The following is a 25853-nucleotide window of genomic DNA, read 5'->3' on the forward strand; positions in this document are numbered from 1 at the left end:
CAGTCCTCCCCCACCTCTTATCTTGACACACATAACACAACAACATCGCCGCTAGTTGCATGGACGATCACTGTACAGCACGCCCCAAGCACCTCGAACACACACAACACAGGCTAATGGTACTCACATAGTCTCCTTCTCTCCGTATTCCCTCATACCCACCAACACGATGTGATTCCGAATACAGATGCCGGTCCGATCCCTCTCCTCTCCTCTCTCTCTCTCGCTCACTCTCTCATCCTCCCTATGTTACCCCGTTGCACTATACCCGCTTCGCTGCTATCACCCTCACCCCATGCATGCTACGGATATCTCGCTAGTCTACACTGTACTGTGTTGTTGCGTAATCAAGTTTTGAGGTCGGCGAGAGACGATGTTGTTGTGGTAAAGAACGCGCGTGCATTACGACCCCAACAAGGCGGACAGTAGCCCCGAAATGGGAAAATATTACGGTACGTGGTATCCATGTGCAGGGTGAAAATACTATACATAGATAACCTAGGACTAGATGGGTAGCAGATTATACGACGACACGGCCATAGCAATATAGCAGGAACATATCGTAACTAGATCTCCTCAAACCTTAGTGATGTGTACCATGCCCTTCTTATCGAAGAGCGCGAGGCGTTCGCGAACCAGCCCGGCGACCTCTTCGAAGTCCTTATGCACCCCGGGCCAAAGGTTGACCCCGAACCTGAGCTCCTTGAGGCCCCGATAGCCGTCGGACGACAGGAGCTTTGATAGCCCGTCCCAGTCTAGGGCGTTGATATGGCCGAGCAAGCGGATGTCGCACGATATCGAGCGCACAGCGGTCGCGTTGAGCGTGGCGAGTAGAGACGTTACCCACGGCAGGCTCGTGCAGTAGTGCACGGGGAAGCGCAGCCTGAGATTGTCGAGCGCCGTGCAGTCACCCAGGGACACGTTCTGGGGCAGGATGATGGCTGTGCATAGAGAAGGTCCAGTCAATCAATGTCGCTCAAAAACTCCAAACATAGCGAGCGCATGAAGACGCTGGAACGCACTCTTGTCCCCGGTGATGCTCCAGTCGAGGTCTAGCTCCTGCAGCGAGCCCCCCGCGAGCTTGATGAACGGCCCCACGAGGTCGGCGTCGCTCTCGGATGCGCACCGTGCGGCGAGGCGGGTTACCGAGGTGTGGAAACCCGCCGCCTCGAACCAGGCAAAGAGTCTCTCCGAGTCCATGTCGCGGCCGAGATCAAGGCTCCGAAGGGTCGGAAGGGGCGTGGCCTCGCACACGCGCGTCTCTTCCCTCCACGTCAGGCCGGCCAGCGCGAGGTCCGTGAGGTGCGGGAAGCACGCGACGAGGGCGGGGATGTCTGCGAACTCGTCGAACTGGCAGTACGAGAGGCTGAGTACCGTCACGGAGGGGTGCGGCAGGCCTGCGAGGCCCGTGATGCACCTCATGTCGACGTGTGAGAGGGAGAGTGTGCGGAGGGATGGGATGTGCATGAAGATTTGCGGGAGGGCCTGCTCGACGACAGTCGGGAGTTGCTGGTCGTGTGCCGGGGCCACCTTGCCGGTGTCGACGAACTTGGCGACAGTCAGCTGGCGGACATACCAGCCGAGGTCCGGGGACGTGTCAAGGAGCCGCTGGAAGGGTGTCATATAGTCGCGGTTCTGGAGGGCCACGGAATGGAAGAGGTGGAAGCGAGCTGCGGGTGCCCATGAACGACACGTGAGGGAACAAGCATTGAGTGCTTTGGAGTCGGCATGGAGAAAGTCGATGATGTAGTCGGAGAGCTCGAAGGGAACACGCGACATGATGGAGAGAAGCTTGACGAGTAGGGAGAGCGATGTGTCCCGACAACACAATAGAGCGCGTTACAGCGAGGGCGCGTGAGGCTGTGAGATCAATGTCAGCCCAATGTATATACGACGAGAATCGGAGGTTATAGAGAGAACTCACAGCAGTAATATCCGACAAAGAGGAGCCTCAGGTGACAGCGGCCTGGAGGACTCGTGAAGAAGCCTCGGTGAGACTTTATACTGAGAGGCCGAGGTATCGAGGGAATGTTAGATAGCGGCAAGAGGGAGGCTTGTTACGACATTGAACATGCAGTCCGGTTGGGATGGACATTCCCTCCAGCCAGCCACCTCGGCTAACGGTTAGGATGTGGCCTTCATCCCGCCGCTTACCATTTATGGCAGGCGACCTGAAGGCGCGTTCGGTCCAATGCGTGTTCACACCGCGCCCAGCAAGCCTCTGCGAGACCCGAGGAGATAGCTCTCGATCTGCTGCAGTGCATCGCAAGGAGGTCGCTGTTGTGCCGGCGGCGGCGTCGGGCCTGTGGAGAGCATGGATTAATACGTCTGTTTCAGCGGTGATGGTCATTGGGGCTAGCGCACCGGGCATGTCAGAAAACCTTGGGCGCATGGCTGCGGTCCTTGCGCCAACAGCAGCCGTTCGTTATTGTATTTTCAAGGCTAAGCCAGGCTAGGCACTGCTGGATGCACTCTCCACAATAATGACCATCGATGCCGAAAGTGCGGCTGCCTAGCCGGCGCTTAACTGGGGCGGGCGGAAACGTGCAGGATCTGGAGGGCGGCTGGGATTCCGTCCACTGGGAGGGATGATTATGGCGCCCAAAGGATTGCAGAGGACGATGGGGAGGAGGAGGTCGTACCAGTTCGCGCGTCGTGCGAGACGGATGGCCGCGTTCTCAGATGATTGCTGCCTGTGAAATGGCGCGGAGCGTGTTTGGCCGGTCCAAACACGCTCATAGCCGCCGCTACCGCCAATATTTGGGGCAGCCCGTCCTGCCCTGCCCAGCTCTCCCTCCCCTCCCCTGCTCTCTCCCCCCGCCCTTGTACAAGCCCTCGTTCCCTCACGACCCGCACGTACTCACCGCCATGGCCATCACGAAGGAACCCGGTCAGAAGGGCGTCAGCTGGTCCAACATTGCTGTCGGTAAGTCCGACGCGTCGATGCGCGTATGCGCTGGCGCACGTGAATACTGATCGACTTCGACTCCAAGGTGGCATTATGAACATGGTATGCTTCCTGCCAGAGTGCGAATGTGTATAGGATGCTGAATGACGCGTGATCGTTCGCTATTGCATCGTGTAGTTCGTGAGTACAGTATGATCGCATGCACTAGTGGCGTTACTGATTGTGTCCCCGCAGGAGGCGAGTCTACACGTCGCGCGACATTTTGGAAGCAGTTCGGCTCACTTTGGAGATGCAGGTCACGACTCTCGGTCAACCCCTTGAGGTGCTCAAGACCCAGATGGCTGCCAACCGGCAACAAACCATGTTCCAGGCTATGCAGACCGTCTGGAGTCGCGGTGGAGTTGCAGGGTTCTACCAGGGTCTCATTCCATGGGTGCGTATTATTCCAGCAGTGCATACTTGTTCCTGCTGACGTCTTGGACAGGCATGGATTGAGGCGTCAACAAAGGGCGCCGTTCTCTTGTTCACCGCGTCCGAGATCGAAACTGCTACGACCTCCATGGGCGTCAACCCTGCAGTCGCCGGTCTTCTCGGTGGTATGGGAGGCGGTATTGCTCAGGCTTATGCTACTATGGGTGCGCATGCCATTCTCCTCCCGCTGCACTCGGTATTCATCCACAACGCGCCCAGGTTTCTGCACATGTATGAAGACGGCGGAGATTACCCGGCATAAGCAGGCAGCAGCCGGCATCAAGCCCCCTTCGACATGGGCTGTCTTCGCTGACATCTACCGTCGGGAGGGCATTGCTGGTATCAACAAGGGCGTGAACGCCGTCGCCGTCCGGCAGTGTACGAACTGGGGTTCCCGGTAAGTGACGTCATGCCCCATCCCCAGCCTTGGCCACCAACTCATTGGGGTCGGGGATAACAGCATGGGCTTTGCGCGGTTGGCGGAGAGCAACATCCGGAAATGGAAGGGCAAGGGCGAGGACGAGAAGCTCACAGCGTTTGAGAAGATCCTCTCCTCGACCATTGGTGGTGCGCTCGCGACATGGAACCAGCCCATCGAGGTCGTCCGTGTTGAGATGCAGTCCATGGCCAAGGGCGCAGAACGTGGGGAGAAGAAGACAATCCTCAACACGCTCTCGTACATCTACAAGGAGAACGGCATCAAGGGTCTCTACCGCGGTGTCACTCCCCGGATAGGTCTTGGCATGTGGCAGACGGTGTGCATGGTCTCGTTCGCGGACTACGTCAAAGCCTGGTGCGTTGTCTTCACTTCTTGCGTTTGGTATTGAGACTCATTCGATACATGCGCAGGGTCAAAGGTCAATAGTAAGGATTGTTTTGGATCGGATTCTGGATGCTAGAGTTGCGCCTGCGCTTGTTACCCATGTTTATTGTTACCCTACGTTCGTATCAATGCTGCTATTACTCCATAACCATCATCACCTGCTGCGCCGTGCATAACCGTGCATACCAGCGGCGCTGCTCAGCTGAACAAGTCTCGTGGCGTGGACGGTGCGGGGAGGGCTCAATAGCCCTCCTCATTTCTCAGGAAAAGAAAAATTGAGGCTGTGCTGAAGGACGAGGCGAGTTGATGGTGACCGCGGGGCAACAAGCAGCCGAGAGGAACCTGCATACGGCGGGAGGGCGGGAGCGTTGCGCTCCTACACCACTACCATCGTCATTCCTCTCGTCTTGAGCGCATTATTTACTAGAAGCCAGCGCAAGCGTTCAAGGCCGACATACAATGGTGTTTGAGGAGGGGAGCAGAGAAAGGTCGAAGGTTTTCGTGCTGCCCGGCTGCACCTAGCGCGGCAATGGCTGCACCGGGTAGCTCCCATCAGCTCGGCTCGTCCTCCCGCACAGCCTCACTTTTTCTTTTCCTGAGAAATGAGGAGGGCTAATGCGGGGTAACGGGAAACCCGAATAACCGGAAGTGACCTGATCGAGATGCGAATCTCCCAGTGACCCGGCGAGCGGCCTGCTTATTGCCTCCTCATAAGTAGTATAGGCCGCCGTGTAGGCGACCTTCTCACCTCCCCTCCTCGCCTGGCAATCCCTCTCCGACTTCTAACACGTCGACAACGATGAGCGCAGCGGCACCGAAGCACATGAACCCGCTCCTCGCGGCGTACCTCCGCAACCTCTCCACGAACCCGCTCCGCACGAAGGCGATCACGACAGGTATGCATATTGCACCTCCTCCCACGCGCTGTCCTCCTTCCCCGCACCCTGCATGCTCTACCGCCGTTACCTCCGCACTTGTATTGCATCCTCGCTGACTGGTTTTTGTTCTTGGCTTGTTGGCATGCCCAAATGGTTGACATCTTCACATTGACACCGTGACATCGCCTACCTGTATTAACCCCCGCTCTGCAACTCAAACGCACAACATCATAACACGCAACGCGTCATACCTGAAATGTAACGTCTACAGCCTTCCTGCAGTTCTTCCAGGAGATCCTCGCCTCGCACCTCGCAGGCACGCCCTCGCCGCGCGTCGCCAAGGACGCGCCGCTCCTCGTGCACGCCCTCGCGCGCGCGCAGGTGTCGGGCAAGGCATTCAAAATGGCCGCGTACGGCGCGTTCGTCTCTGCGCCCGTCTCGCACACCCTCGTCAACGCGCTTCAGCGGGTGTTTGCCGGCAAGACGGGCCTGCAGGCTCGCTTGGGCATGCTGCTGGCGAGCCAGCTGGTCGTGGCGCCTATTCAGATTGTTGGTGAGTATTCGAATTCGCCCTGGGTCTGCATGCGTGCATGACCATGCGGGGGCAAGAGGAGGCTGACGCGGATGCGTGGGTGTAGTGTACCTCGCGGCCATGGCCGTCATCAATGGTGCCAAGACGTTTGACGAAGTCAAGAAGACCGTCAAGGCTGGGTTTGGGAAGGTCCTCCGGGTGCGTGTTTCGCGAAGCCATACATTGACGTGGTGTATGTATGCTGAAGCGGTGCCGGCTATCCCTGTATCTTGCAGATCACATGGATGACGTCCCCGGTGTATACCGTCTTCGCGCAGCAGTTCTTGCCCGCGGAGATGTGGGTCCCGTTCTTCAACTTCATGCAGTTCCTCACCGGGGTGAGTCCGCACGCGGTAACGGAGGTTGTCATGGGGGCTGACACATCTCACCAGACTTACTTCAACACCAAGCTCAAGAAGATGCGCTTCGAGGCCGAGGAAAAGGCCAAGAAGGACAAGGAGGACAAGACGAACTGAACCCACCCTCGGCACTGTCAACCTCCTACCATCATACCTTACTTCACTCTTTGCTGGATTTGTTTCGATGCTCCTGGTGTTGTGTTTCAAGCTGCCCTGTCAATGGATGGAATGGATGGAATCCGTAGTACACTGCTATATAGTACTGCATATATGCACTATCTACCCGAGTCGCCCGACGTCCACTACAGTCACACAAGAGCGATCGCCCGCCTGCGGGCTCTGCACGTAGCGTAGATGTCTTGACCTCCAACCGCCTCTTGGCGAGGCGGAGCTGGATGAGACCTCGGATGCAGGTTCCCCAACGTCCGTCTCTACTGTCCAGGAGTCGAGAGCAAAGCACCCTGGTCGAGTGACCCAGAGCTTGGCCTGAGCGGTCACAGATTGTGAAGGAGTGATAGTGTGCCGGTGTATCACACGGCCTGCGTATGGTGGGGGAAGAAGGAGGGTTCTGTAGAACTTCAAGTCAGAAACAAGGCAAAGCAAGAATCGGAGATGTTGCTCACGTCGTCGAGTCGTCACCAGGCGTTGTCCCAGAGAGTTTCAGCACCACTCGGCATGGGTGTGTGAGCGAGAGATTCCTCAATGTAATCGCAACAGGGACATTGCAAGGTCTGGAAACATGTCAGTTATCGGCCGATGACAAGAAGACGTCAGATGGAGTACCCTTGCCGGAAGTCGTGTTCCACAATTGACCCGTCCTGCACAAAGACTGAGATAGGATCGGTCTCCCTATTCCACTCGCATTTCTTCACCGCCTCCAGGATTGCTTGCCGCTCGCGCTCGGTCTCGGCATACATCGACCGCTTCACCTTCATAGTCTCCGCAGCCTCAATGATCTCCTTGAGCGCGGCATGCCCTGCGCCCAGCGTAGGCCCTTGCAGGAGGATATGTCCAGCACGCTTCTGCGCCGGAAGCTCCCAGAAGATGACCACGTCGACGGTGGAGGGGTTGTACAACGGGAAGATGGAGCGGTGAAGACGGGAGGGGATGTCGGGATGCGCATTTGCGGTGGCGTGGGCGGTCATCGTGCGGCGACCGCAGTGCAGGAAGTGGCGAGTGGCAGGGGTGCGTAACGGAACGATGTTGGCGCCCTTCAGAGAACATCAGTACGTCCCGCGAGACCACAGGATTGTGCATGCTCACTTGTGCCAGATGCGTGCAGGTCAAATCGATGGGAGGAGGCTCGGAAGGATCAGCTGGATCGCCTTTGAGTACGGCCTGAAGCTTCCGAGCGACGAACTCTGTCGTCTCAGTTGCACTTGTGCCGGCTTGCCATGGAGCAGCACCGAATGAATACTCAACCGCTTGACGAGGAGGAACACTCGCACTGCGCATAATGTGGTGAGCCGTCGAGCGCAATAAGCCGCAGACAATACGTACAGTGTATGAGACCCTAGTGGCGAGCAAGTCCACAATGCACTCATTGTTGACAACTGAGTGATCTGTATGTTGCTGGTACCGGCGATGTTCTCGATCTCGACACCAACGATGTATGACTGCTCTGGAGACGCGCTAACCCGCAAGGAGGTAGTGATATTGAGGATCGACCTGACTTCGTATCTACGTGTGACCCTGGTGTAGCGGAACGGTGCACTAACAGACTACGGAGCAGAGGTCAGCGGTCGACATCGGCCACCATATCATACCCACTCACCTCTCGGAAAATGAAGAGTATGCACAGGTCCTGCTCGCCGTGGTGAGCAGCGTGAAGAATGAATGGAAGCTGGACTTCATCTTCAGGTGCAAGAACAGGAGAGGAGTGTATGTTTTCCAGGGGTATCCGATATGGTTTCCTAGGAGCGAGCTTATTGCTCGACTGCAGAATCTCGCTCTTCGGAGGAGAGGAAGATGATGGGCCTACACACAGATGAGCGACATGGTCCAGTGCGTACAATCAACAAGCATACCTGTATTGTCATCAACGGCATCGATCCACAACTCGTCCTCCTCTCCTGCGAGTAACCACAGTTCGTTGATTGGACGTGTGCCGGAGTTTGTGAGCCAGACGCGTTGGTGCTTGTACTCGCCTTGAGCAAGCATGAGGTGCCGATCGTCCACGAAATGCGCATGGAGCCGTTGGCCTGCCTCCTCCACGTCGATTTTGATGAGTACATCCGGTGCATATACCTTGTCTTGTCGTTGTACTGGGGTATCATTGAGTCGCCGTCCGCGTACGGCAAGGGACTCCGAAGCTGGGAGCAATGCGAAGAAATCGTATGTCGCATGAGTAACAACTAGCGAGATAGGTCGAGAGCACTTGATGCCGATTGGTATCTGCGGAAACGAGTTGACTCTATAAAATCGTCACCAAATGTTAGAGTATCCTTACGGTTCGAGTATCCTTGGGGCCAAGGACGACGTCGTCTATGACTTCCACCTCGACAGCTTCCGATGCTGTCCCTGCGTTATCCGCTGAAGCTTCTTGGGCAACGACTGTGAGGGTAGACAACGAGACTTCTACTTCTAGAGGGTTCCTGACCACAAGGTCCACCCAGAATGTTTCTACAAACCACTTCAGTATCAAGGACACAAATGGAAGGGCGATATATGACAAACCATCCACCGCAGCCTTCCCACTCTTATTGAGCTTCTCCTTGCCGCGAGAAGACCAGAAAGTAGCCCAGTCTTGCTCAAGCTTGTCCCACGTCGCAGAATCACCTTCTACCGCGTCGCCTGGAAACCTGACACGGGTTTGCTTCGCCTGGCAGAAGGTTATAGGAAGCTGCAGTCCAAGGCTCTTCCATCTGTCGCCCTCTGTCTCCTTGAAGTGCTACGAACCTGACGTGAGCATACGTCCACAGAGTAATGGATCGACACGCGCATACTTTGAAAGCAACTCGGAAGTCCTCGAGATAGACCTTATCGGGACTCGGCGGAGGTAAGAGAGGTGAACCCGCGCCATTGGCGTGCGCGGGATAAGAGTGCGGATGAAGGGTAGCTGGTGCAGATGATTTAAGTAGGCCCATGAAGTACTTCACCGCGCCTGCTGTGTCACCGGTAGTATACAGCAACCGTCCTGCGATGCACGCCAATTAGTGGAAGACAGTCATGCATTGGCATCACCCTCACCTAGCTCATGCTCGATCCCAGGAAGCACGGCCGGGAACCCCTCCCATTGCACAGGACTTCGGTCCTCACTCTCCCAGAAAGACGGAGACAGCTCCTTCGGAATAGGATCCTGATAGAGACTGTGCGCCTTGCGGAAGAAGTGCATCGCGAGAGGTTTCTGCAGGGCGACATGATGGTTAGTATACGCGTCCCTGCTGAGTTGAGAAATGGACACACAATCCCGGTCTTCTCCAACTTGTCCGCAGCTACCAAATACCACAACGCAGCCCTTCGACGCGCACCTTTGAGCTCACTAAGGAATGCAGCGTGTGCGTAGAGCGTTGCCGTGGGAGGCTCCTCTGCCTTCAACGCGACATGAGTATTGCTGATAGTCTGAGGATTGGAGGATACGTACGCTCGATGCAGCTTTCACGAGCCACCGCTCGCCTTCTAACGTAGAACTCAGAAATTCTTGACGGTCGATCCCGCTTTCCCATCGTACCGCATATACAAGGGCTCTATATTGCACATGGGCAGGCGCCTCGAAGGCAGCAGGTTGTCGGGGCTGTGGCCCCGTCAGCGTTGCGAGTGCGTGATCCGCATGCAGGGCCAACGCAGGAGATGGTGCAGACAACAAGGGAAGGATGTCCTATGCAGGAAGGTGACATTCAGACCACAGACACCACCACGGGTGAATAGCACCTACGGAACCGCCTCTACCTTCCTTCCTCAGGGTCTCCCAAACCGAGATGGCCAGTTTGTAATCGCCAAGGATCGTTGCAAACTCTGCGAGACGACGTTGCTGGTTGACACTACCTCCACCCATCGTCGATATCGACGTGACCGATGCGATAGAGCTGACGGAGTTATTTGGTCCGTGCGTGAACCTGGACCCTGTCGATGATACAGACGGACTGGAACCATGCGTAGGGGTTGCTGGTGAAGACATTGTCGCGGAAGCACCAAATAGCCGACGCGTTGAGGAGAAGAGCCGTGAAGGGAGGCGCCGCGACGAGGAGTACTGCATCGCACTGAGCCAGAATGAGAGAAGAATGGGGGTCGCTGACGTACGCTCTCGTTCCACTCTACTACACATTTCTCCATCCAAGGAACCAGACTCATTGTCACAAATTCGCGCACGAAACGCCCGATCTGTTGAATGTCGTCCTGTGTGAGGCTGATTGTACTCCCTTGGTATCCGGCGGGTGGTTGAGAGCTTTCGGTGGGCTTGTTTGTTAGAGGTGGAGGTCCCGGTTGTCGGGGCATAGGTGATGCTGGAGGGCGTGGTGGGGTAAGACCAGGCATGAGCGACGATCCATCGGTGGACGGTTGTGGGGTAAGCGAGGGAGACTGTTGAGAGGAGAGTGTTGGGAGTCGCGGTGGCAGGGCGGGCACAGGGACAGATGACGGTGGGGGAGAAGGGAGTTGCAGGGGAAGCAGGAAACTATGTAGTCCATACTGTTTCTTGACGGCGTTGAATAGCGCTTCTGCTCTAAAGAACAAGCAAAGTTGGTCAGTCTACTGGTATATGCAGCGCAAGACTTACATACATCGGATCAGCCAACGGGGAATTGGATGGATGGATAATTAAGAAGTAGCGTAATGAGGTGAGGTCTACCCATGGCGGAAAGTCGAATGCACGCGAGGTGAGGTCTTGCAATGCTTGTAATGGATTCAAGGCCGCGGTAGAAACGGCTAGGATGACTGCAGTACCATGATGTATAGTTATTAGCCCCCAAAGGTGACATAGTTTCGCGCAAAGTACGCACGAGACACGGGATGGTTCCACCCCTCGACGCTGCTGGGGACATGGTCTCCGTCTACACACCTCTTCACCTCCTCCCACCACGGTGTTCTTGTCCTCCACATCTTCCCGCCCTCGCGCGACTCGGTTTCAAGCATGTCCATCCATCGTTCGCACCTCTCCGATATGCGCGAGCCTATCCAGTCCATTGTCCGCCCGGCGCGCTGCTCCTCATCTTCGTGCACCGCGTCTTCAATCTCTGTGACGTCTGAAAACCTTAGAGCGAACGATGTGTGCGGCACAGATGTCAAGGTGGTAGTCCGTGTCGTGACTGCACGTAACGTTCAGTGAATGCAGACCCTCAAAGCCCATTTGAGCACATACTCTGTGGTAATGGAGAGAAACACTGCAGGATCTCGGGTAGCGGAGGCAAACCAGATCCATCTAGGACTTTCTGCACGTCCGGCGAAGCCAGTATACAAACATGTGGGCTGAGTGAATGAGGAAGTGTCGGCGGCATAGTCTAGCCTCGGGCAGTACGTCGAGATAGATCGTCGAGTTCAGGAACGGTACGGAAACACGAGAGTGCTTGTGCTCTGGCAGCCCTTGGAAAAACGACGAGCACAGAGACTAAGATAGCCGACAAGAAGACCCCGGACAGAAGAGTACACGAGCACCAAGCGGATACGCGCAGCTGAGGCGCGCTTGGACGCGGAGATCGTGGTCGGCGAAGAAGCCGCCTATGACACATTCTCGCTCTCACTTGCCATTCCACCTGCTCCCGACCGGATCGCGAGGTGACGTCTACCGACAACGTTCAACATTGTGACCGAAGCTAATAGGCCACAACCTGCTACAATACAATAATTGTACTATATATTGCGGTAAAGTATCGAGTTCAATGGACACAGGTATCGTGTATGTTCACTGATCAATTTCCGACAAAACAGAAACCCTAGTACTCTGATGCAAGCATGGTATAATCGCAAGAGGTTCGTGACCATGACGGTGAAGATGGATACGACGAGATCACTTGTCTTAGAACCCTCCTCCTCCGCCATCGAACCCTCCGCCGTCGAACCCTCCGCCATCGAACCCTCCGCCATCAAACCCTCCGCCAAACCCTCCGCCACCAAATCCTCCTCCTCCCCAGCCCGGTCCGTCGAGCAGGTCGCCGAGGAGGAGACCTCCCGCAGCACCAGCGAGGAGAGGCATACCAATGCCCCCTCCAAAGCCACCAGTTCGTCTCATCCCACCCATTCCGAACGGGCTGCTGGTAGGTGCTGCATACATAGGCTGACCGTACGGCGCCCCATATTGCGGGCCATAACCAGAGCCGTAGCGTCCGATCGGCGACGACATGCGCTGGCGTTCTATTGCTTGTTGTCGCAGGCGCCGTTGTTCAGCAAGCTGTCGCATGTACTGGAATCGCAGAACTCAGCCATCGTTCGGAGGCAGTTATGGTGCAGGTTCTTACCTCTTCTTCGCGGCGCTTGTCCTCGCGCCGTCTGGCCTCCCGCTCCTCTTTGGTACCAATGGCCTTATCCTTCAGCTTTCCGAACAATCCCCTATTCTGCTGCGACACTCCGGGTGTTCCTGGCTGCGAGATCGATGTTCTCATGGCATCATTGCGCTCGGGTACGTTGAGGCGAGAGCCCGACGACGAGCCGGAGTATGAATGACGTCTGGGTGAATACGGTGGAGGAGCATCGCTAGGACTTTCTCGTGCGAGACGATCGCGAATATCAGGATGCTCTCTCAAGAACTGCTCGTCTTCATACGGATGTACCCAAATTGACCGCGGCGGCTTCGCCTTGGTGTCTACCTATTGAGCGGAGGCAATATCAATCAGCTGTTCCATCCTCGCGGTGAACGTCGCTCAACATACCCAGAAGGGGTGCTGCGTACTGGGGTCAAGTTCACGAATCCAGCCCTCTGGCAACGGTAGGTTGTCGTTACTCATCGTAATGGTCAAGGGTGGGAAGGTGTGCCTTCTACTGCGCGGTCGGCCTCATAAGTACGTCGGTGGAAAAGAGCCGCTCTGGCCCATAGCCACGCTGACGTCATGCAACGATCGCGATCTGGGTCCGCCATGTTGAGCGCAACGTGACTAAATAGTATAGAGATACAAATGTACATGCGACGATGCTGCGTAGCACTAACATTGATAGTCCTGAACGAAGCGGTGATCGATTAGCAGAGAGTAAGAGCAATCCTGCGGAGTAGCCGCGAACGAGCGCGCGAATAGTTCGATGAGCACCAGGCTACTAGTACAATATGGCGAAGGGTATGAGGCGATGATCCCCATTGACGGTGATCAGCGAAACGGCCCAGGGGTATACCGTCGTCTCGGCATGTGGATGTCGCAGGAGAGTAACCTTGAACGTTCGACATTAATCAAATATCAGTGCGCAAGCACAAGACGGGACGAACGCAGACAACACACCTGACTCCAGTACTCATAATTCAGTTGATCTTCGCCCTCTGTCGCCTCCAGCCCTCCGTACCGCGGTTTGCACCATCAGCAGCCTGCTTCTGACCGCCGCGTGGGCCACGCCCACGGTTCTTGCTGCGGCGACTCCCCACATAACCGTTCCTCGGTGACTTAGGCGCGGTGGCATCAGAGTGTCGGCTCACAGGAACAGGAACGTTCGTCCAAGGTGTGACCTCGTCCCGAGATATGCCCCACGCTTCGTAGGGATCCTCCGGGGGTGGGCCCCAGACATCCTGAGCCTCCTCTGCCGGCTTCACCAATGTCGGGAATAAGGATGGGGGCCGTTTGCAGAGACTGAAGATGCGACTCACCTGGAAACCATCCTCTTGAGGATCAAATGATCCCCCACTATACCATTTGCCTTGTACACCCTCACATTGCTCTATAGGGGCTTCTTCCTCTGCGTGCGCATCGCCTTGGCCCTTCTTCCACTCCTCCGTCTCCCGCTCGCACTCCTTCAACCACTCCGCGTACTTCTCATTGAACCTGTCAATGAAGGAGTCCATGGACTCCATTGGCTCCCCGCGCTCTGCTGCCTCGACGTTGTCCATCCAGTGATGGATGAAGTCTTCGGCCCGGTCCGCTGGATACGAGACCTCCCATGCGGACGTACCCTTCGGCATCTCCGGTGGGCCCCAATCGCACACAGGCTCGTAATCCCAGTCGTTGATGGCGGCCTCCTTCACCTTCTCTAGATGTTTCTCGCACTTCCGCTCGTGACGGAGTGCAACCGCGAGGTACATTGGAACACCGTGAGCCTTGCCTTCGGGGGTGCAAAGCTTGCAAGCATATAGCTTGCCCCGACCTTTCACCCTCACGAAGTCTGGAGAGCGTAACCACCGAGGATTATGATGAGCATCAGGCTTGACATCCGAAACCACCGACCTAGCTACTCACCGTCGGGCTTGATGAATGGGGCTGGTGGTTCTTGAGACATGTTGCGGACTGGAGAAATGGCAACGGTGCACAACTGAGATGGGGCGATGGTGGTAGCGCAAAGCAGGGGAGGCAAGGTAACCGTTACTCATATACGTGGGCTCTATCCGCTTTGTCCGCTCCTTTCAGCAGCCACTGGCCAGATCTCACCAACGGATCTCATTTGATCGGACCGTTCTCGACTCCTCATTGGTTTGCAGGTGGTCATCTAGGCGCCCATAAATTCAACTACCTACTATATCGGGTGGTCTGTCTCAGGAGTCCGCAGTTCCTGCGGCAGCAGTAGCTACAGAGCGATCTACTTACGGGATCCCAGAATACATAGGCCTACGACCCATATCCAGTAAAGTTACGGGGTAGCAGGACGTTCGCTTCTCGCGCTCTGCGGAAGAGCACGCCGAAGTATGAGAACGCGAGTACAGGTTTGGTCCGAAGTCCGTATATCCACAACCCATAAATGAGACTACGATCCAACATGCGAAATCCTAGGAGCACAGAGAAGAGAAGCAGGTCTATCACGAGGGCCCGGGTGCAGGGTCAACCCAGGTTCCATTCGGATACAGCGTGGCGGCCATCGTGAAGTCACCAGAACTGCCGGAGCTTGTGTACTGCGGTAGGTAGACCAGAAGTGCGTCAGTAACACATTGCAAATATGGCGCTGGATCTTGAAAGGGCACTCACCGCAAGGCGGAAGAAGTGGATGATACTGGGCTGCAGAGCCGCTAACGAGTAGTTCAGTGCGGTTCCTACATATCGCTCCACGTCGTCAACGAGGAGCGCAAACCCATCCCAGCTCTCATCCGACGGCAATGGATTCCAGAAGATGGTCTGGTTGAGGAATGGTGTAGAGGAGTTGAAATTTGTAGAGTTCGTTGCGAAAGAAGGGAGGTCGGACCCCAGAGGGGCATCACGTTGCAGCTACGTCGGGGTCGCCGCATCAGTATTGCACTACCGCAGCATGGAGAAGCGAAACCACGACTCACGTCCTGAGCGGTCTGGAGGATGGAGTCAAATCCAAATGCCGCCACGCCATTCAAGAACATTCCCAGTAAGAAGCCTTGATATATGGCGGATAATCGGGTGGGGAAGCCGGTCCCGGGAATGAGAACCATGGCGAGTATGTAATGGTGTAGACGGAACTCTAACCCCGGGAGCAGCGCGAGAACCATTGCTACTAGGCCTCCTGTCACATACCATCCAAGGTACCATGGCAGCCATCCCGTCTTCCTGATAACCCTGACTTGGTTCAATACAATAACTAGCAGGATGATTACGATGATAATTAGGGCGGTGAGTGCGCCAGGTCGTGAGGTTATGTCGGAACCAACGAGACGGTCGATCGGAATCTTGTCCATCGTCAGGTTCGTCAGAACGCCCGTCCAGTACGGGGCAAGGTACCAGACGGACGCTTCGATGGGTGCCTTCCGGAACGCGGGGAGGGTGAACCGGAACGCCAAACGCCAGAATGCATAGGCGACGAACAAAGCTGCCAAGAATTGCTGGAACGCGGAGTCAAGAGGAGGTGGACTTGCCATAGGTTGCGAGAAGAGTGCCACATGCCAGAAACCGATGCATACGAGGCACCAGTATAGTACGATAGGCTTTGGCCGAAGCACGAGGAAGAGAAGGGCGGTGACGATGACGTTCATTGCGAGAGCTTCGTTGCGGTTGTCGGCGCAACTATGCAGCGACGTGGTGGGGAATAAGCGGAAGGACAGCGGGAAGACGGAGGGGAAGCCGATCGATGTGAGGCCATGTGCAGTGAATGGCAGGTAGTTTGTGAAGTTTCCGGTAAGCTCGAGGGTAGCGCACCCGCCTTTCCGGTCACTAACCAGACCTCTGTGCGGGCCATTCATCCGACGGTTAACCTAGACCTCGAGTCGAAAGAAGAACGACGACTCACGCTTGTACGGCAGCTGCGCAGATGAAGCTATCTCCCCGGTAGGTCCCATTCGGATCACCCCCTCCGACAATCAAGGGCACGAAGTCAACTTGTTCGTCGCCAACCGTCCTTGGGTTCTGCAGCACCACGTTGCTGCACTGCGCGGGACATCGGAAGTCGAACGTCGCATCGTCGAACGGCATGCATGCCGAGCCATCCAGTCCACACCCGTCCAGCGCTGCCCAGTACGTCGCTGTACATCCAATAAAGGAATCCGCTGGTGTCAAGAAAGACTGTGCACGAGCGAAGAAGGCGAAGCCGATGATCCATCCCGCCGCGAGGATGACGAAAAGCCATGGGTTCGTAAGTGGCCGTGTGAGGCGGATGAGTGCGGGCTCGAGCGCGATGGAGTAGTGCTTGCGTCCCGCATAGATGGTAAGATTCAGAAAGGGAGTGGGGTCTATCGTTGCTGAGCTTTCACAAGGTTCTGCCAGACGAGCGGAATTAGTACGTACCTGGCAAATCCACCTTTGGACGCGGTCCGCGGACGTAACGCCATATTCGCTGAACGCGCGGGTTGTCTAGACGCAACGCTCTTTGCACGTGGCGAGTCCATGGATGTAGTTTGGGAATGGCCTGTGAGGGAAGGACCTGCTCTTCCACCTCGAAGCTAGCTGTTGGCGTGTACTTGACACTGACAGGGCGGGTGGAAGGCGGCTCTATGCCACCGACATGGGTTAAGCGAGAAGAGGCGTAAGATCTTGAACTCGAAGTCGACGCCTCCGCCATCCCATGTGACAAGGCGTCCCAGGCTAATGAAGGCAGGATGTAGGGCTGCTAAAGGGAATGCGGGCGTAAGACTGGCATGAAGGTTGAGAAGACCGCGGTGAGAAGACTTGAGCTCGGCCCAGGAGGCACAAGCGCAGCAGCGTTAATCTTAGCTCCCGCCGCCGAGCACCATTCGCCGAACATTCGCCCTCGCGATCGCAGTGTTATGACGTCGCCATGCCTCTATGTATCGCTGCTACGAACAGCGTGCGAGATTGTGACCTCACTCGCCGCTGTGCGCGCCGGAATTGATACATGTCCAACTGCACATCGTCGCGGCCACAAAACACGATATCAGACTCTTCAGTACTCAGTGATTGATCGGACAACATCTTGAACGTCTATTCCCCGGAAATACACATGAAAGTGCTTCACATTCGCGGAAGGCCTTCAACTTGAGCGTACCGGTCAGATGCCAGTGCTCCTGATGCTGGGAACATGGCGCTCGTGCGCGGGTCCAGTAGCGTTCCCCATGATGTCGACGATGCGGCGGGTAGTCAGTAGTCCTAATCCATGTGATAGACAAGCGACCAACTATCTCTTATATACACCAGTGCAGAGAGCTTGCCGTAAGACCTCTCTTACTCCCCAACCATCCACTCACCATGGCCGTGCCCGCTGAGATGACCACCCGCGATATCAGCGGCAAATTCATTATGGTGAGGTCATAGTCATCGCGACTTCACAATGGTGGGTCCCTTGACGGTCTACACAGAACAAGGACCTCAGCGATGATAGCGACGAGATCTTGCGTCTTCAAGGTGTGGGCTGGTTCACGAGGAAGGCCATCGGGATGGCTACGTTGTATCTCGACGTCAAGCACTACAAGGAGGACGACGGAATCGAGCACATTGATGTCGCTCAGACTATCACGGGCGGCATCAAGGGCACGAACGAGCATCGTATCCTTGATTGGACGGAGAGAGAACACGAAGATCACATCTTTGGTGCTGTTCTCTCGAAGAGTAGGAGGGTCACCCTCGATGACGTTGAGCGCGAGTGGCTGAAGAGGGATTGGCTCGATGAATCGTTCGCGGACGGACACATCATCTACACCTGTGCGAAGAGCGACACGGCTAAGAGCGGGAGGACCTGGTCGTCGGAGCAGGTGAGAGGCGGCCGAGTGTTGTCCCAGTGCGTTCGGCTGACGGCTTCTAGGTCTGGGGCTTCGAGACGGTCAACGGCGAGAAGCGGTACACTAGGCACGTCTACTTCGAGGGCCCTGCCAGTGAGATTATTACCATCCGCTTGGTGTACGATTACCGTGAGTTCCGCCTTTGACTTCATCGATATTGCGCCAGACCTAATGGCTTGAACAGAGGGTCCCTTGTAAATTATGCCAGTACAACAGTGTATGTGTCCGCTGCTGAACGTGACTTATATGTATGAGAACGGTGTACATACCTTCCTGGAAGATGGAGAATGAAGTATTATACCTACCTTAGCACCTTCAATCTGTCTTCGCAGGGAAGACACTGATGACCTTCCAGACAGCATCCTTTCCGCGCTCCCATGCCTGGGGTCCTCTGCTCTCCTCCCCCCCGAACTCTACCATGACACCGTCCTTCGACCATTCGCACCAGATGCCGATTGACCCGGAAGACGGCCCCGCTCCTCCGCCCTTCCTGTCTGGCTCTCCCATAGCCAGCACGAAGTCCTTTCCAGTAGTCTCTGGGGTGATGCTGATCGACTCCGGACGCCTGTCCTCGTCCTTATCAGCGGGGAGCGGGACGAGGCTGAGAACGATTGGAGAGATGGGGTAGGTGGTATAGGGCGACTTGGTTGCGCGAGACGCGTTTGCTCCGGCCTTCGGCTTCGGGACGTTGTAGATGTCGATTCCGTCCAGGACAAGGTTATTCTCCTGCAGCTCCTCAAGCCTTAAGCCGGTCTTTGGCTTATATCCATTGACGGGTTTAAAGAGCAAACTGAGGCCTAGCGGGTAGTAGTTGAAGTAGACCGCGTCTGAGTACGACTTGACTTCGGGCGTCGGAGCCTGTGGCTCCGACACTGCTGTCGCGAGTACCGATATGTGTGCAGTAAGCTCTGAGGAAGACGGAGTGAGGCCGAGGAGGCACTTGAGATCGCTGGTCATGGTGGTGGTAGCAGAGTAAGAGTATCACGTGGGAAGAGGCGTATGACGTCCGACGTCCGTTCAACATCAAGGCGCGAGGCGCGTTCGCCTTTCCACTCTCGCCATCTCTCTCGCACGCACTCTTTCGTATGCACGCCCGCCTTGACGAGCACTAGAATTGACCCCTCAGCTAAGATGGAACCCGACGCGGAGGAGCAGGTGCAGCTGCGCGAGAAGGTCGCGGAGGACACGCGCGGCATTCTCAACTACTTCTGGCCGTTTCACCCCATACAACTCGCCCTCGACCTCCTCTGGGCTCTCGGACGGCTCTTCCGTCCTCTTGCACCGCACTTAGTTCCGCTTGCTGTGTTCTCAGCGACTTTGCCTCTCATTCTCCTTCTGTCAATTGCTTCGGGATACCTGGTGTGGAAGAGCGTCGCAGTCAGTTGGGAGACTGAACTGTTCCTCCAGTACGGGTACGTACACCTATGCAGCTCTCACAAAGAGAATATGCGCCTCACCTTAATGACGCAGTGACGGCGGGACACCCTTTGCAGAGGTGGTGCTCGCGAACCTCGGCGCGCAACAGCCCTATGATATTTCCTTGCATCTGGTCGTTCCCGCGAATGAGGCGAACGTCGCGCTCGGTAACTTCATGGCGAGCCTGTCCCTCGTCACGCCAACCAACACTACCATTGTTGACACGCGCAGGCCGGTACGTGCATACTGTATGGTCTCATATACATGACGGTTGATCAGTGGTCCGTACAGGCAATCGTACTGCCGCCACGCGCCCTTCCATGGTCATACTTCTATCGCCCAGGGACGGTCAACATCAATCTCCAGATGCTCAGCGACTTCGTCGTGGGCACAACACGAGCACTCGCGAGGATTGAACTTGGCCGCCGAGATCAGTGGAAGACATTGGGTGAAGGACATGGGCGCGAGCTAGCAGTCCTGTCTGGAACCATTCGCGGTATCATCAAGCACCACGGCTTCCGGTGAGTCCAACAATTCTCGCACCTGGAGGCGCATGCTGATATTCGATCTTTGTTGCAGCGGTCTCATAGCGCGGTTCCCGCTCATCTTCTCCATCGTCGCCGCCGGCGTATTCTTCTTCATCCTGTTCATAGGTCTCGTCGCGTGTCTCATGCCTCTGGTCGAGTGGCACTTCCCTTCAGATGAACCGCGCCAGCTTGAGCCGGAAGAGAAGCCGCGAAGGCGCAGACGGTCTCGCCGTCCAGAGCGCGCGGAGAAGGAGAAGGATCATCCGTCGAGCGAGAGCAGACCGAAGACCCCAGTGAGAAGGGGCGGCGGTAGCGGCTCCCGCCCAAGAAGAGCTGTGCGTATCCCCGCAGCTATACCTAATATAACGCTGATGAGAGCCTCCAGAGCGAGTCGCACACGGACGTCAAAGGGGAAGAGACCGACTATCAAGCTCTGACTGAATCGTTGGATGTTACATCGACTGCGCATGGACTGACCCCGCAACCAATGCGCCGACGCGTATCGCGGCAACCGGCGAACGATTATTTTGAGCAATAAGACTGTACCCTTTCCTCCGCCTGAGTATGTGTACGTTAAAATCCGACCCGCAATAGTCGTGGACGATGTCTGGGTAGTAATATTGTGATTATGTCAGGGTCCACTGTACATCAACCAATTCTGGAAACCATCCGTTTATTCCTTCAGAGTGAATAAATAGACCGTGCATGACAGCAAACTCCAAGGGGGCACGAGGGGGTATGCACAGGACGTCAAGCCTCCTGCTTCTCTGCAGCAGCAGACTCGGCCTTCTCTTCGGCCTTCGTGGGCTCCTGAGGCTGCTCGTCCGCCTTCTCGGTCACATTCGTCTCCTCCACCTTCACCTCAGGTTTCGGCTCCTCCGTCTTCACTGCAGTTTCTTCCTTAGCAGGGACAGCAGGAGGCTCTGCCAGCGCAAGTCCCTCTTTCACTGGCGCAGCAGATTGCTCCTTCACTGGGACAGCAAGTTCCTCCTTCGCTGGCGCAGCTGCTTCTTCTTTGGCGGGAGCCGCGGGTTCTTCCTTCGCAGGAGGGGCAAGAGCGTCCTTCTTTGCTGCGGTATCGTCTCCGGTCAGACCCTTGACAAGGTCATTTGCTAAGGCTTCGTCAAGCCCGAGCTCCTCCACAAGCTTCAAGAGGTCGTCTTCGGTGACGTTAACTCCGCTGAGACCTGCGTCTCCGAGTTTGTCTCCTGCGTCTATCTCGCCGTCTCGGCGAGGTGGCTTGCTCTTGATCGGAGAGGGCGCAGGGGAGATGTGCTCTGGGTTCATCTGTGCCGGGGCGTATGCGCCAGGGATACCGACGGGAACGGCGCGGAGGAGAGGTTTATCATCTTCGAGGGGCTCCCAGTTTTCGTTAAGACGGAGGAATTGGTCAAGCTCGCCAAACTCGACTGCTTCTTCGCTGAGTAACAGGCGCATTTAGAGTGTAGTCCATGGAGTGTGCGTCACGATGCTATACACTCACAATTCCTGGAAAGTCTAGATGACCAGGAGTCAGCATTCGCGATGACGAGAAGCCGACGAGGAGACGCACCCCCGGGAACTCTCCTCCAATGAGCAGTCCTGGCAGCTGCTGCTTGTCTACGCGCGCGCACAGTCAGCTCTCCTGGCGTCCTGTCGGGCGACGAGCTGAAGGCAGACCAGTACTAGCCTAATGGTGCTTTCCTGCGCCAGAGTTTCTTCGCATCTTCGTCCGAGGCAAGATCGTATGACGTGAACTGGGCCTTCTTGACCTGGAGCACGCGCAGAACATACTCTGCCGGGCACGATCGGTGACTGAGCGAGCAATCAATGCGAAGAATGCGCACCTTGGCGCTGCCTGAGCGCAGGCTGGGAGGCGATGGTGGTGAGGAAGACTTGGATCGGCGGGGAGGGCATGGTGGACGCAGAGAGCGAGCAGTGCTAGTCTCGACCCGATCAGCCAGGTGATGGGGGCGGGGCGCGCGTGGCGGATCAAACACGCTGGCCGACGCGGGATAGGCGCCGTGGGGTACCCCACATGACCATCGCGTCCCTCACGAGCCCTCACGCGCACCCCGACGTCTCTCTACTCCGGAACCCCACCGGAAGACACATATACGAGCCTGCGAGTCTACTTAAAGTGCCTTCTGCACCCACGACCTCGGCTTACAACAGTCCCGGACCGTTCTCACTCGAACTTGACCCATTCACCTCACCATGCCTCCCGCCAAGCTCCCCTTGCCCGCCCACCTGCGTGGCGTACGCACGATGGCAACGACGGCAGGTTCGCGCCCTGCCCTCAGTGGCTTGAGTGCAACTGCCAAGTCGAAGGCGGAGAAGCTCTCGCAGGAGTGGAAGGGTACCAGCGCGACTGGCACGAACACCAAGAACTTCATCGGAGGAGAGTTCGTCGAGAGCAAGGCGGAGAAGTGGATTGACGTCGCGGACCCTGTACGTATGCACGCCCCCGTATTCGCACATGTAGTGACCAAGTACCGCGGGGCATAGGCATCGCAAACGCTCTTGACCAGAGTGCCCGAGACGACTGCATCCGAGTTTGAGCAGGCCGTGGAGGCTGCCTCCCAGGCGTACAAGACCTGGAGCCGTTCGAGTGTCCTAACTCGGCAGCGATTTGTCATGGAGTGCGTATCCTTTTATTGTAATAGGTCCATGTCTCATGGCCTGGTAGCCTGCAATACCAGCTGAGGCAGAACGGAGATGCCATTGCTAGCAGCATTGTGCTTGAGCAGGGAAAGACATATGCAGGTTCGTCTGAGTCTTGTCCTGCTGTGAACACAGTGGCTTACATATCGATGCTCCAGACGCGCAGGGAGACCTGCTTCGTGGATTGCAGGTCGTGGAGACTGCGACCAACATCCCGACCGCACTTCTCGGAGACACGATAGAAGGTCCGCCCACTTGACGTTCCTCGAGAACTGCCTCATTAATGGGTCACCATAGTCTCCAAAGATATGGATACCTCGACTCGTCGTCTCCCTCTGGGTGTTTGTGCAAGGTCGGTCTTCATAGGCTGTATGCCTTGATAGCCATTGCTGACGTGCTCGCGAAATAGCATTGCCCCCTTCAACTTCCCTGCGTAAGCCGTTGTACACCTAAGTGTTCTGCTTGCATGCTTATATCACCACGGCAGCATGATCCCTCTGTGGACTATTCCTATGGCCATTGCCACTGGCAACACGCTGGTCCTCAAGCCCTCAGAACGCGACCCAGGCGCAGCCATGATCATCTCGGAGCTGTGCCAGCGCGCAGGTCTCCCGGCTGGCGTGCTGAACGTCGTCCATGGTACGGTACCGACCGTCAATGCCATTTGCGACCATCCATCCATCAAAGCTATCAGCTTTGTGGGCGGCGACCGCGCCGGCAAGCACATTTACGAGAGAGGTCGTGCCAGTGGCAAGCGTGTCCAAGCGAACCTGGGTGCAAAGAACCATGCCGTCCTGATGCCTGATGGTGAGTGGGTCTGAACTCACACCGTGAAATGTTGTTCTCACCGATGCCCAGCTAACAAGAATCATGCACTGAACTCCATCCTTGGCGCTGCGTTCGGAGGTACGTTTTGTTTACAAGGACTAGACATTATCTGATCGTTGCCCCGTATAGCTGCCGGACAGCGTTGCATGGCAATTTCCGTAGGTATGTCGATATTGAACTATCGATGCTCTTGCGCTCCTCGCGCTGACCACTTGAATAGCTGTATTGGTCGGAACCGCACAGTCGTGGCTGCCCGAGCTCATTGAACGTGCCAAGAAGCTCAAGGTCAACCAAGGTTTTGAACCAGGCACCGATCTGTAGGTGCCTCCCTATTGACGGGTGCGCACGAGGTACTGACCGAATTCCAGCGGCCCCGTCATCTCGCCCGCAGCCAAACAGCGCATCACCGGTCTGATTGCTTCCGCCGAGGAAGAGGGTGGCACAATCCACCTCGATGGTCGCGGATACGAAGTTCCTGGCTTCCCTGACGGCAACTGGGTCGGCCCTACGATCATCGAGGCAACGACTACGATGCGGTGCTACCGGTGAGCTCACGTTGAGCCAACGCTTCATTGGGCAGATGCTCATTCCATGACTCATACATAGCGAGGAGATCTTCGGTCCTGTCCTCACGGTCATCACCGCGGACACGCTCGACGACGCGCTCGCAATAATCAACGAGAACAAGTACGGTAACGGTACCGCGATCTTCACGCAGAGCGGCGCCACCGCGCGCAAGTTCGAGCGTGAGGTCGAGGTCGGACAGGTCGGCATCAACGTGCCCATCCCTGTGCCCTTGCCCATGTTCTCGTGGAGCGGGAACAAGTCGAGCTTCCTGGGCGATGTGCCCTTCTACGGTCGAGGGTGAGTCAATTATCTTGGTGCTAGTGAGAGGATGTCGCACTGACGATCCGCTGTCTCCGCAGCGGAGTTGACTTCTACACCCAGAACAAGACGACGACGGCCCTGTGGAAGGCAGAGGATGCGATTGGAAACAAGGCGTCTGTGGACATGCCCACGCACCACTGACCAAATCATGTATGATACGTTTGCCCTCTTGGATGGATCGGATACACTGTATACTATAACCATGCACGTTTTTCACGACGGATCAGATGCTCCAACGTTCAGTGGCGCTTGGGGAGCAGCCTTAAACCTGAATGAAGGGCCTGTGGGAGACATCTACTCTACTCCTTGCGTGCTCTTGCCGAAGACATCGTCCAGAAAGGCGTTCGATAGCTTCTCACATTGTTCAAAGACATGCTCGAAGCCGTTCTGTCGTAGCAGTGCATCAGTCCGTAAGCATATATACGAGCAGTGTATGCTGACGAAGATATGCACGTACCATGCCACCGTAGTATGGATCCGGGATCGCCTCGCCGTCGAGGTAGGACCCCCAGAGCCGGACCTCCGCAGTAGCGTCCCGCGGCTTTACGCGGTTCAGATTGCGCAGGTTCGCCTCGTCAGCAGCCAGGATGTGCGTGAACCGATGGAAGTCGGCCTGCTGGACTTGCCGTGCAGAGTGCTTGATGGGCACCTCGTTCTGAAAATTGGATTCAACCAGGACGTTAGGCCATCAGCATATGTGCACTAGAATGTACATGTGTGCATCAGCTTGCCTTCTTGCAGATCGCTATTGACCTGCACGACGAGGTGCTCAGTTCAGAATGCAGCACAAATGTGTGGTTAGGCGGATCTCCCTCACCGATCGTCTGGATCCTCGCCGATGTGGTAGTTCGAGGTCCCGGCCGAGTCGACGGTGATGTCCAGGCCCCGCTCTTTTGCTACATGCTCCAAAACGGCTTCGCCGATGGGCGAGCGGCAGATGTTGCCGAGGCAGACTACGAGGACCGAGACGTTCTGGGACATGGCGGCGAGGCTCTGAGTAGTACTTAGGCTCTATCAAGCGCCCAAATGCCTAGTGGAATTGCTAAATACAGAAGGTGTAGTGTTCCGCGCACGCACCACCGGCAGATTGCAACCTCGGCGAAAGCATATACAACACACGCCAGAGCGAGACTCGTATGCAGGGGTATCAAGTGTTGAGATCGAGGGGAGTTACATGACTGCATGCGTGGTAATGAACATGTGGATCTTTTGGGTTAGAAAGACGTGCGGGTACCCTATCTAACCTGCGTAGGCCGGAAGAGACTCGAGAGCTCAATATCCGATATGTAGATGGAAGATATGGAAAGGGCTTGTGCACATTACATGGTCAACTTGGTCTAGAGAACTAAAGTCA

General features: G+C 56.3%; 13 protein-coding genes across 13 annotated transcripts; 5 read left to right on the plus strand and 8 right to left on the minus strand.

Annotated features, from left to right (window-relative positions):
* Window positions 1-576: 576 nt before the first annotated feature.
* Window positions 577-1795, minus strand: L226DRAFT_607244 (uncharacterized protein; the record flags this gene model as incomplete). The annotated part of the gene is made up of 2 exons (XM_067685772.1): window positions 1023-1795; window positions 577-941 (listed from the first exon to the last, which is right to left on the minus strand). The coding sequence occupies exons 1-2, from the start codon at window positions 1777-1779 to the stop codon at window positions 577-579; spliced, it is 1122 nt and encodes a 373-aa protein (XP_067542619.1). The 5' UTR covers window positions 1780-1795.
* Window positions 1796-2621: 826 nt separating this feature from the next.
* Window positions 2622-4356, plus strand: L226DRAFT_528254 (mitochondrial carrier). The gene is made up of 8 exons (XM_067679308.1): window positions 2622-2926; window positions 2994-3010; window positions 3066-3069; window positions 3202-3341; window positions 3393-3543; window positions 3599-3776; window positions 3840-4172; window positions 4229-4356. Exons 1-8 carry the CDS (start codon window positions 2701-2703, stop codon window positions 4242-4244), a joined length of 1065 nt encoding a protein of 354 aa, XP_067542620.1. The 5' UTR covers window positions 2622-2700; the 3' UTR covers window positions 4245-4356.
* Window positions 4357-4828: 472 nt separating this feature from the next.
* Window positions 4829-6337, plus strand: L226DRAFT_528255 (uncharacterized protein). The gene is made up of 5 exons (XM_067679309.1): window positions 4829-5098; window positions 5352-5633; window positions 5719-5810; window positions 5888-5989; window positions 6044-6337. Exons 1-5 carry the CDS (start codon window positions 5002-5004, stop codon window positions 6125-6127), a joined length of 657 nt encoding a protein of 218 aa, XP_067542621.1. The 5' UTR covers window positions 4829-5001; the 3' UTR covers window positions 6128-6337.
* L226DRAFT_450600 (uncharacterized protein) lies at window positions 6290-11442 on the minus strand (the record flags this gene model as incomplete). The annotated part of the gene is made up of 18 exons (XM_067674960.1): window positions 6290-6578; window positions 6634-6741; window positions 6794-7221; window positions 7256-7457; window positions 7511-7731; window positions 7785-7987; window positions 8038-8404; window positions 8460-8632; window positions 8687-8900; window positions 8956-9146; window positions 9200-9356; window positions 9416-9541; window positions 9594-9827; window positions 9885-10199; window positions 10250-10670; window positions 10729-10882; window positions 10948-11253; window positions 11307-11442. 18 exons carry the CDS (start codon window positions 11440-11442, stop codon window positions 6290-6292), a joined length of 4245 nt encoding a protein of 1414 aa, XP_067542622.1.
* A 518-nt stretch (window positions 11443-11960) lies between these two features.
* On the minus strand, window positions 11961-12885 carry L226DRAFT_564676 (uncharacterized protein; the record flags this gene model as incomplete). The annotated part of the gene is made up of 3 exons (XM_067683671.1): window positions 11961-12344; window positions 12400-12747; window positions 12811-12885. 3 exons carry the CDS (start codon window positions 12883-12885, stop codon window positions 11961-11963), a joined length of 807 nt encoding a protein of 268 aa, XP_067542623.1.
* Window positions 12886-12999: 114 nt separating this feature from the next.
* Window positions 13000-14436, minus strand: L226DRAFT_14955 (uncharacterized protein). Its single transcript, XM_067672426.1, has 4 exons — window positions 14314-14436; window positions 13728-14239; window positions 13369-13667; window positions 13000-13300 (listed from the first exon to the last, which is right to left on the minus strand). The coding sequence occupies exons 1-3, from the start codon at window positions 14351-14353 to the stop codon at window positions 13389-13391; spliced, it is 831 nt and encodes a 276-aa protein (XP_067542624.1). The 5' UTR covers window positions 14354-14436; the 3' UTR covers window positions 13000-13300; window positions 13369-13388.
* A 111-nt stretch (window positions 14437-14547) lies between these two features.
* Window positions 14548-17130, minus strand: L226DRAFT_528258 (uncharacterized protein). The gene is made up of 5 exons (XM_067679310.1): window positions 16750-17130; window positions 16256-16694; window positions 15336-16191; window positions 15034-15270; window positions 14548-14960 (listed from the first exon to the last, which is right to left on the minus strand). Exons 1-5 carry the CDS (start codon window positions 17021-17023, stop codon window positions 14868-14870), a joined length of 1899 nt encoding a protein of 632 aa, XP_067542625.1. The 5' UTR covers window positions 17024-17130; the 3' UTR covers window positions 14548-14867.
* Window positions 17131-17667: 537 nt separating this feature from the next.
* On the plus strand, window positions 17668-18343 carry L226DRAFT_541575 (uncharacterized protein; the record flags this gene model as incomplete). Its single annotated transcript, XM_067682068.1, has 3 exons — window positions 17668-17721; window positions 17778-18170; window positions 18221-18343. The coding sequence occupies 3 exons, from the start codon at window positions 17668-17670 to the stop codon at window positions 18341-18343; spliced, it is 570 nt and encodes a 189-aa protein (XP_067542626.1).
* A 41-nt stretch (window positions 18344-18384) lies between these two features.
* On the minus strand, window positions 18385-19174 carry L226DRAFT_528261 (uncharacterized protein). Its single transcript, XM_067679311.1, has one exon. It carries the CDS (start codon window positions 19152-19154, stop codon window positions 18513-18515), a length of 642 nt encoding a protein of 213 aa, XP_067542627.1. The 5' UTR covers window positions 19155-19174; the 3' UTR covers window positions 18385-18512.
* On the plus strand, window positions 18815-20784 carry L226DRAFT_15110 (uncharacterized protein). Its single transcript, XM_067672435.1, has 5 exons — window positions 18815-19609; window positions 19668-19848; window positions 19905-20134; window positions 20193-20475; window positions 20526-20784. The coding sequence occupies exons 1-5, from the start codon at window positions 19197-19199 to the stop codon at window positions 20676-20678; spliced, it is 1260 nt and encodes a 419-aa protein (XP_067542628.1). The 5' UTR covers window positions 18815-19196; the 3' UTR covers window positions 20679-20784.
* Window positions 20733-22046, minus strand: L226DRAFT_556039 (uncharacterized protein). The gene is made up of 5 exons (XM_067683100.1): window positions 21967-22046; window positions 21810-21914; window positions 21693-21739; window positions 21624-21637; window positions 20733-21560 (listed from the first exon to the last, which is right to left on the minus strand). Exons 1-5 carry the CDS (start codon window positions 22034-22036, stop codon window positions 20891-20893), a joined length of 906 nt encoding a protein of 301 aa, XP_067542629.1. The 5' UTR covers window positions 22037-22046; the 3' UTR covers window positions 20733-20890.
* A 108-nt stretch (window positions 22047-22154) lies between these two features.
* L226DRAFT_528263 (methylmalonate-semialdehyde dehydrogenase) lies at window positions 22155-24791 on the plus strand. The gene is made up of 13 exons (XM_067679312.1): window positions 22155-22570; window positions 22628-22761; window positions 22809-22885; window positions 22942-23028; window positions 23081-23135; window positions 23193-23216; window positions 23271-23590; window positions 23642-23689; window positions 23741-23773; window positions 23832-23928; window positions 23980-24156; window positions 24218-24475; window positions 24538-24791. The coding sequence occupies exons 1-13, from the start codon at window positions 22337-22339 to the stop codon at window positions 24638-24640; spliced, it is 1647 nt and encodes a 548-aa protein (XP_067542630.1). The 5' UTR covers window positions 22155-22336; the 3' UTR covers window positions 24641-24791.
* A 2-nt stretch (window positions 24792-24793) lies between these two features.
* Window positions 24794-25480, minus strand: L226DRAFT_564684 (phosphotyrosine protein phosphatases I; the record flags this gene model as incomplete). Its single annotated transcript, XM_067683672.1, has 3 exons — window positions 24794-24886; window positions 24957-25154; window positions 25400-25480. The coding sequence occupies 3 exons, from the start codon at window positions 25478-25480 to the stop codon at window positions 24794-24796; spliced, it is 372 nt and encodes a 123-aa protein (XP_067542631.1).
* Window positions 25481-25853: the final 373 nt, after the last annotated feature.

This window comes from Lentinus tigrinus (genome assembly GCF_003813185.1).
Source record: "Lentinus tigrinus ALCF2SS1-7 unplaced genomic scaffold L226scaffold_1, whole genome shotgun sequence".
Classification (NCBI taxonomy): Eukaryota; Fungi; Basidiomycota; class Agaricomycetes; order Polyporales; family Polyporaceae; genus Lentinus; species Lentinus tigrinus.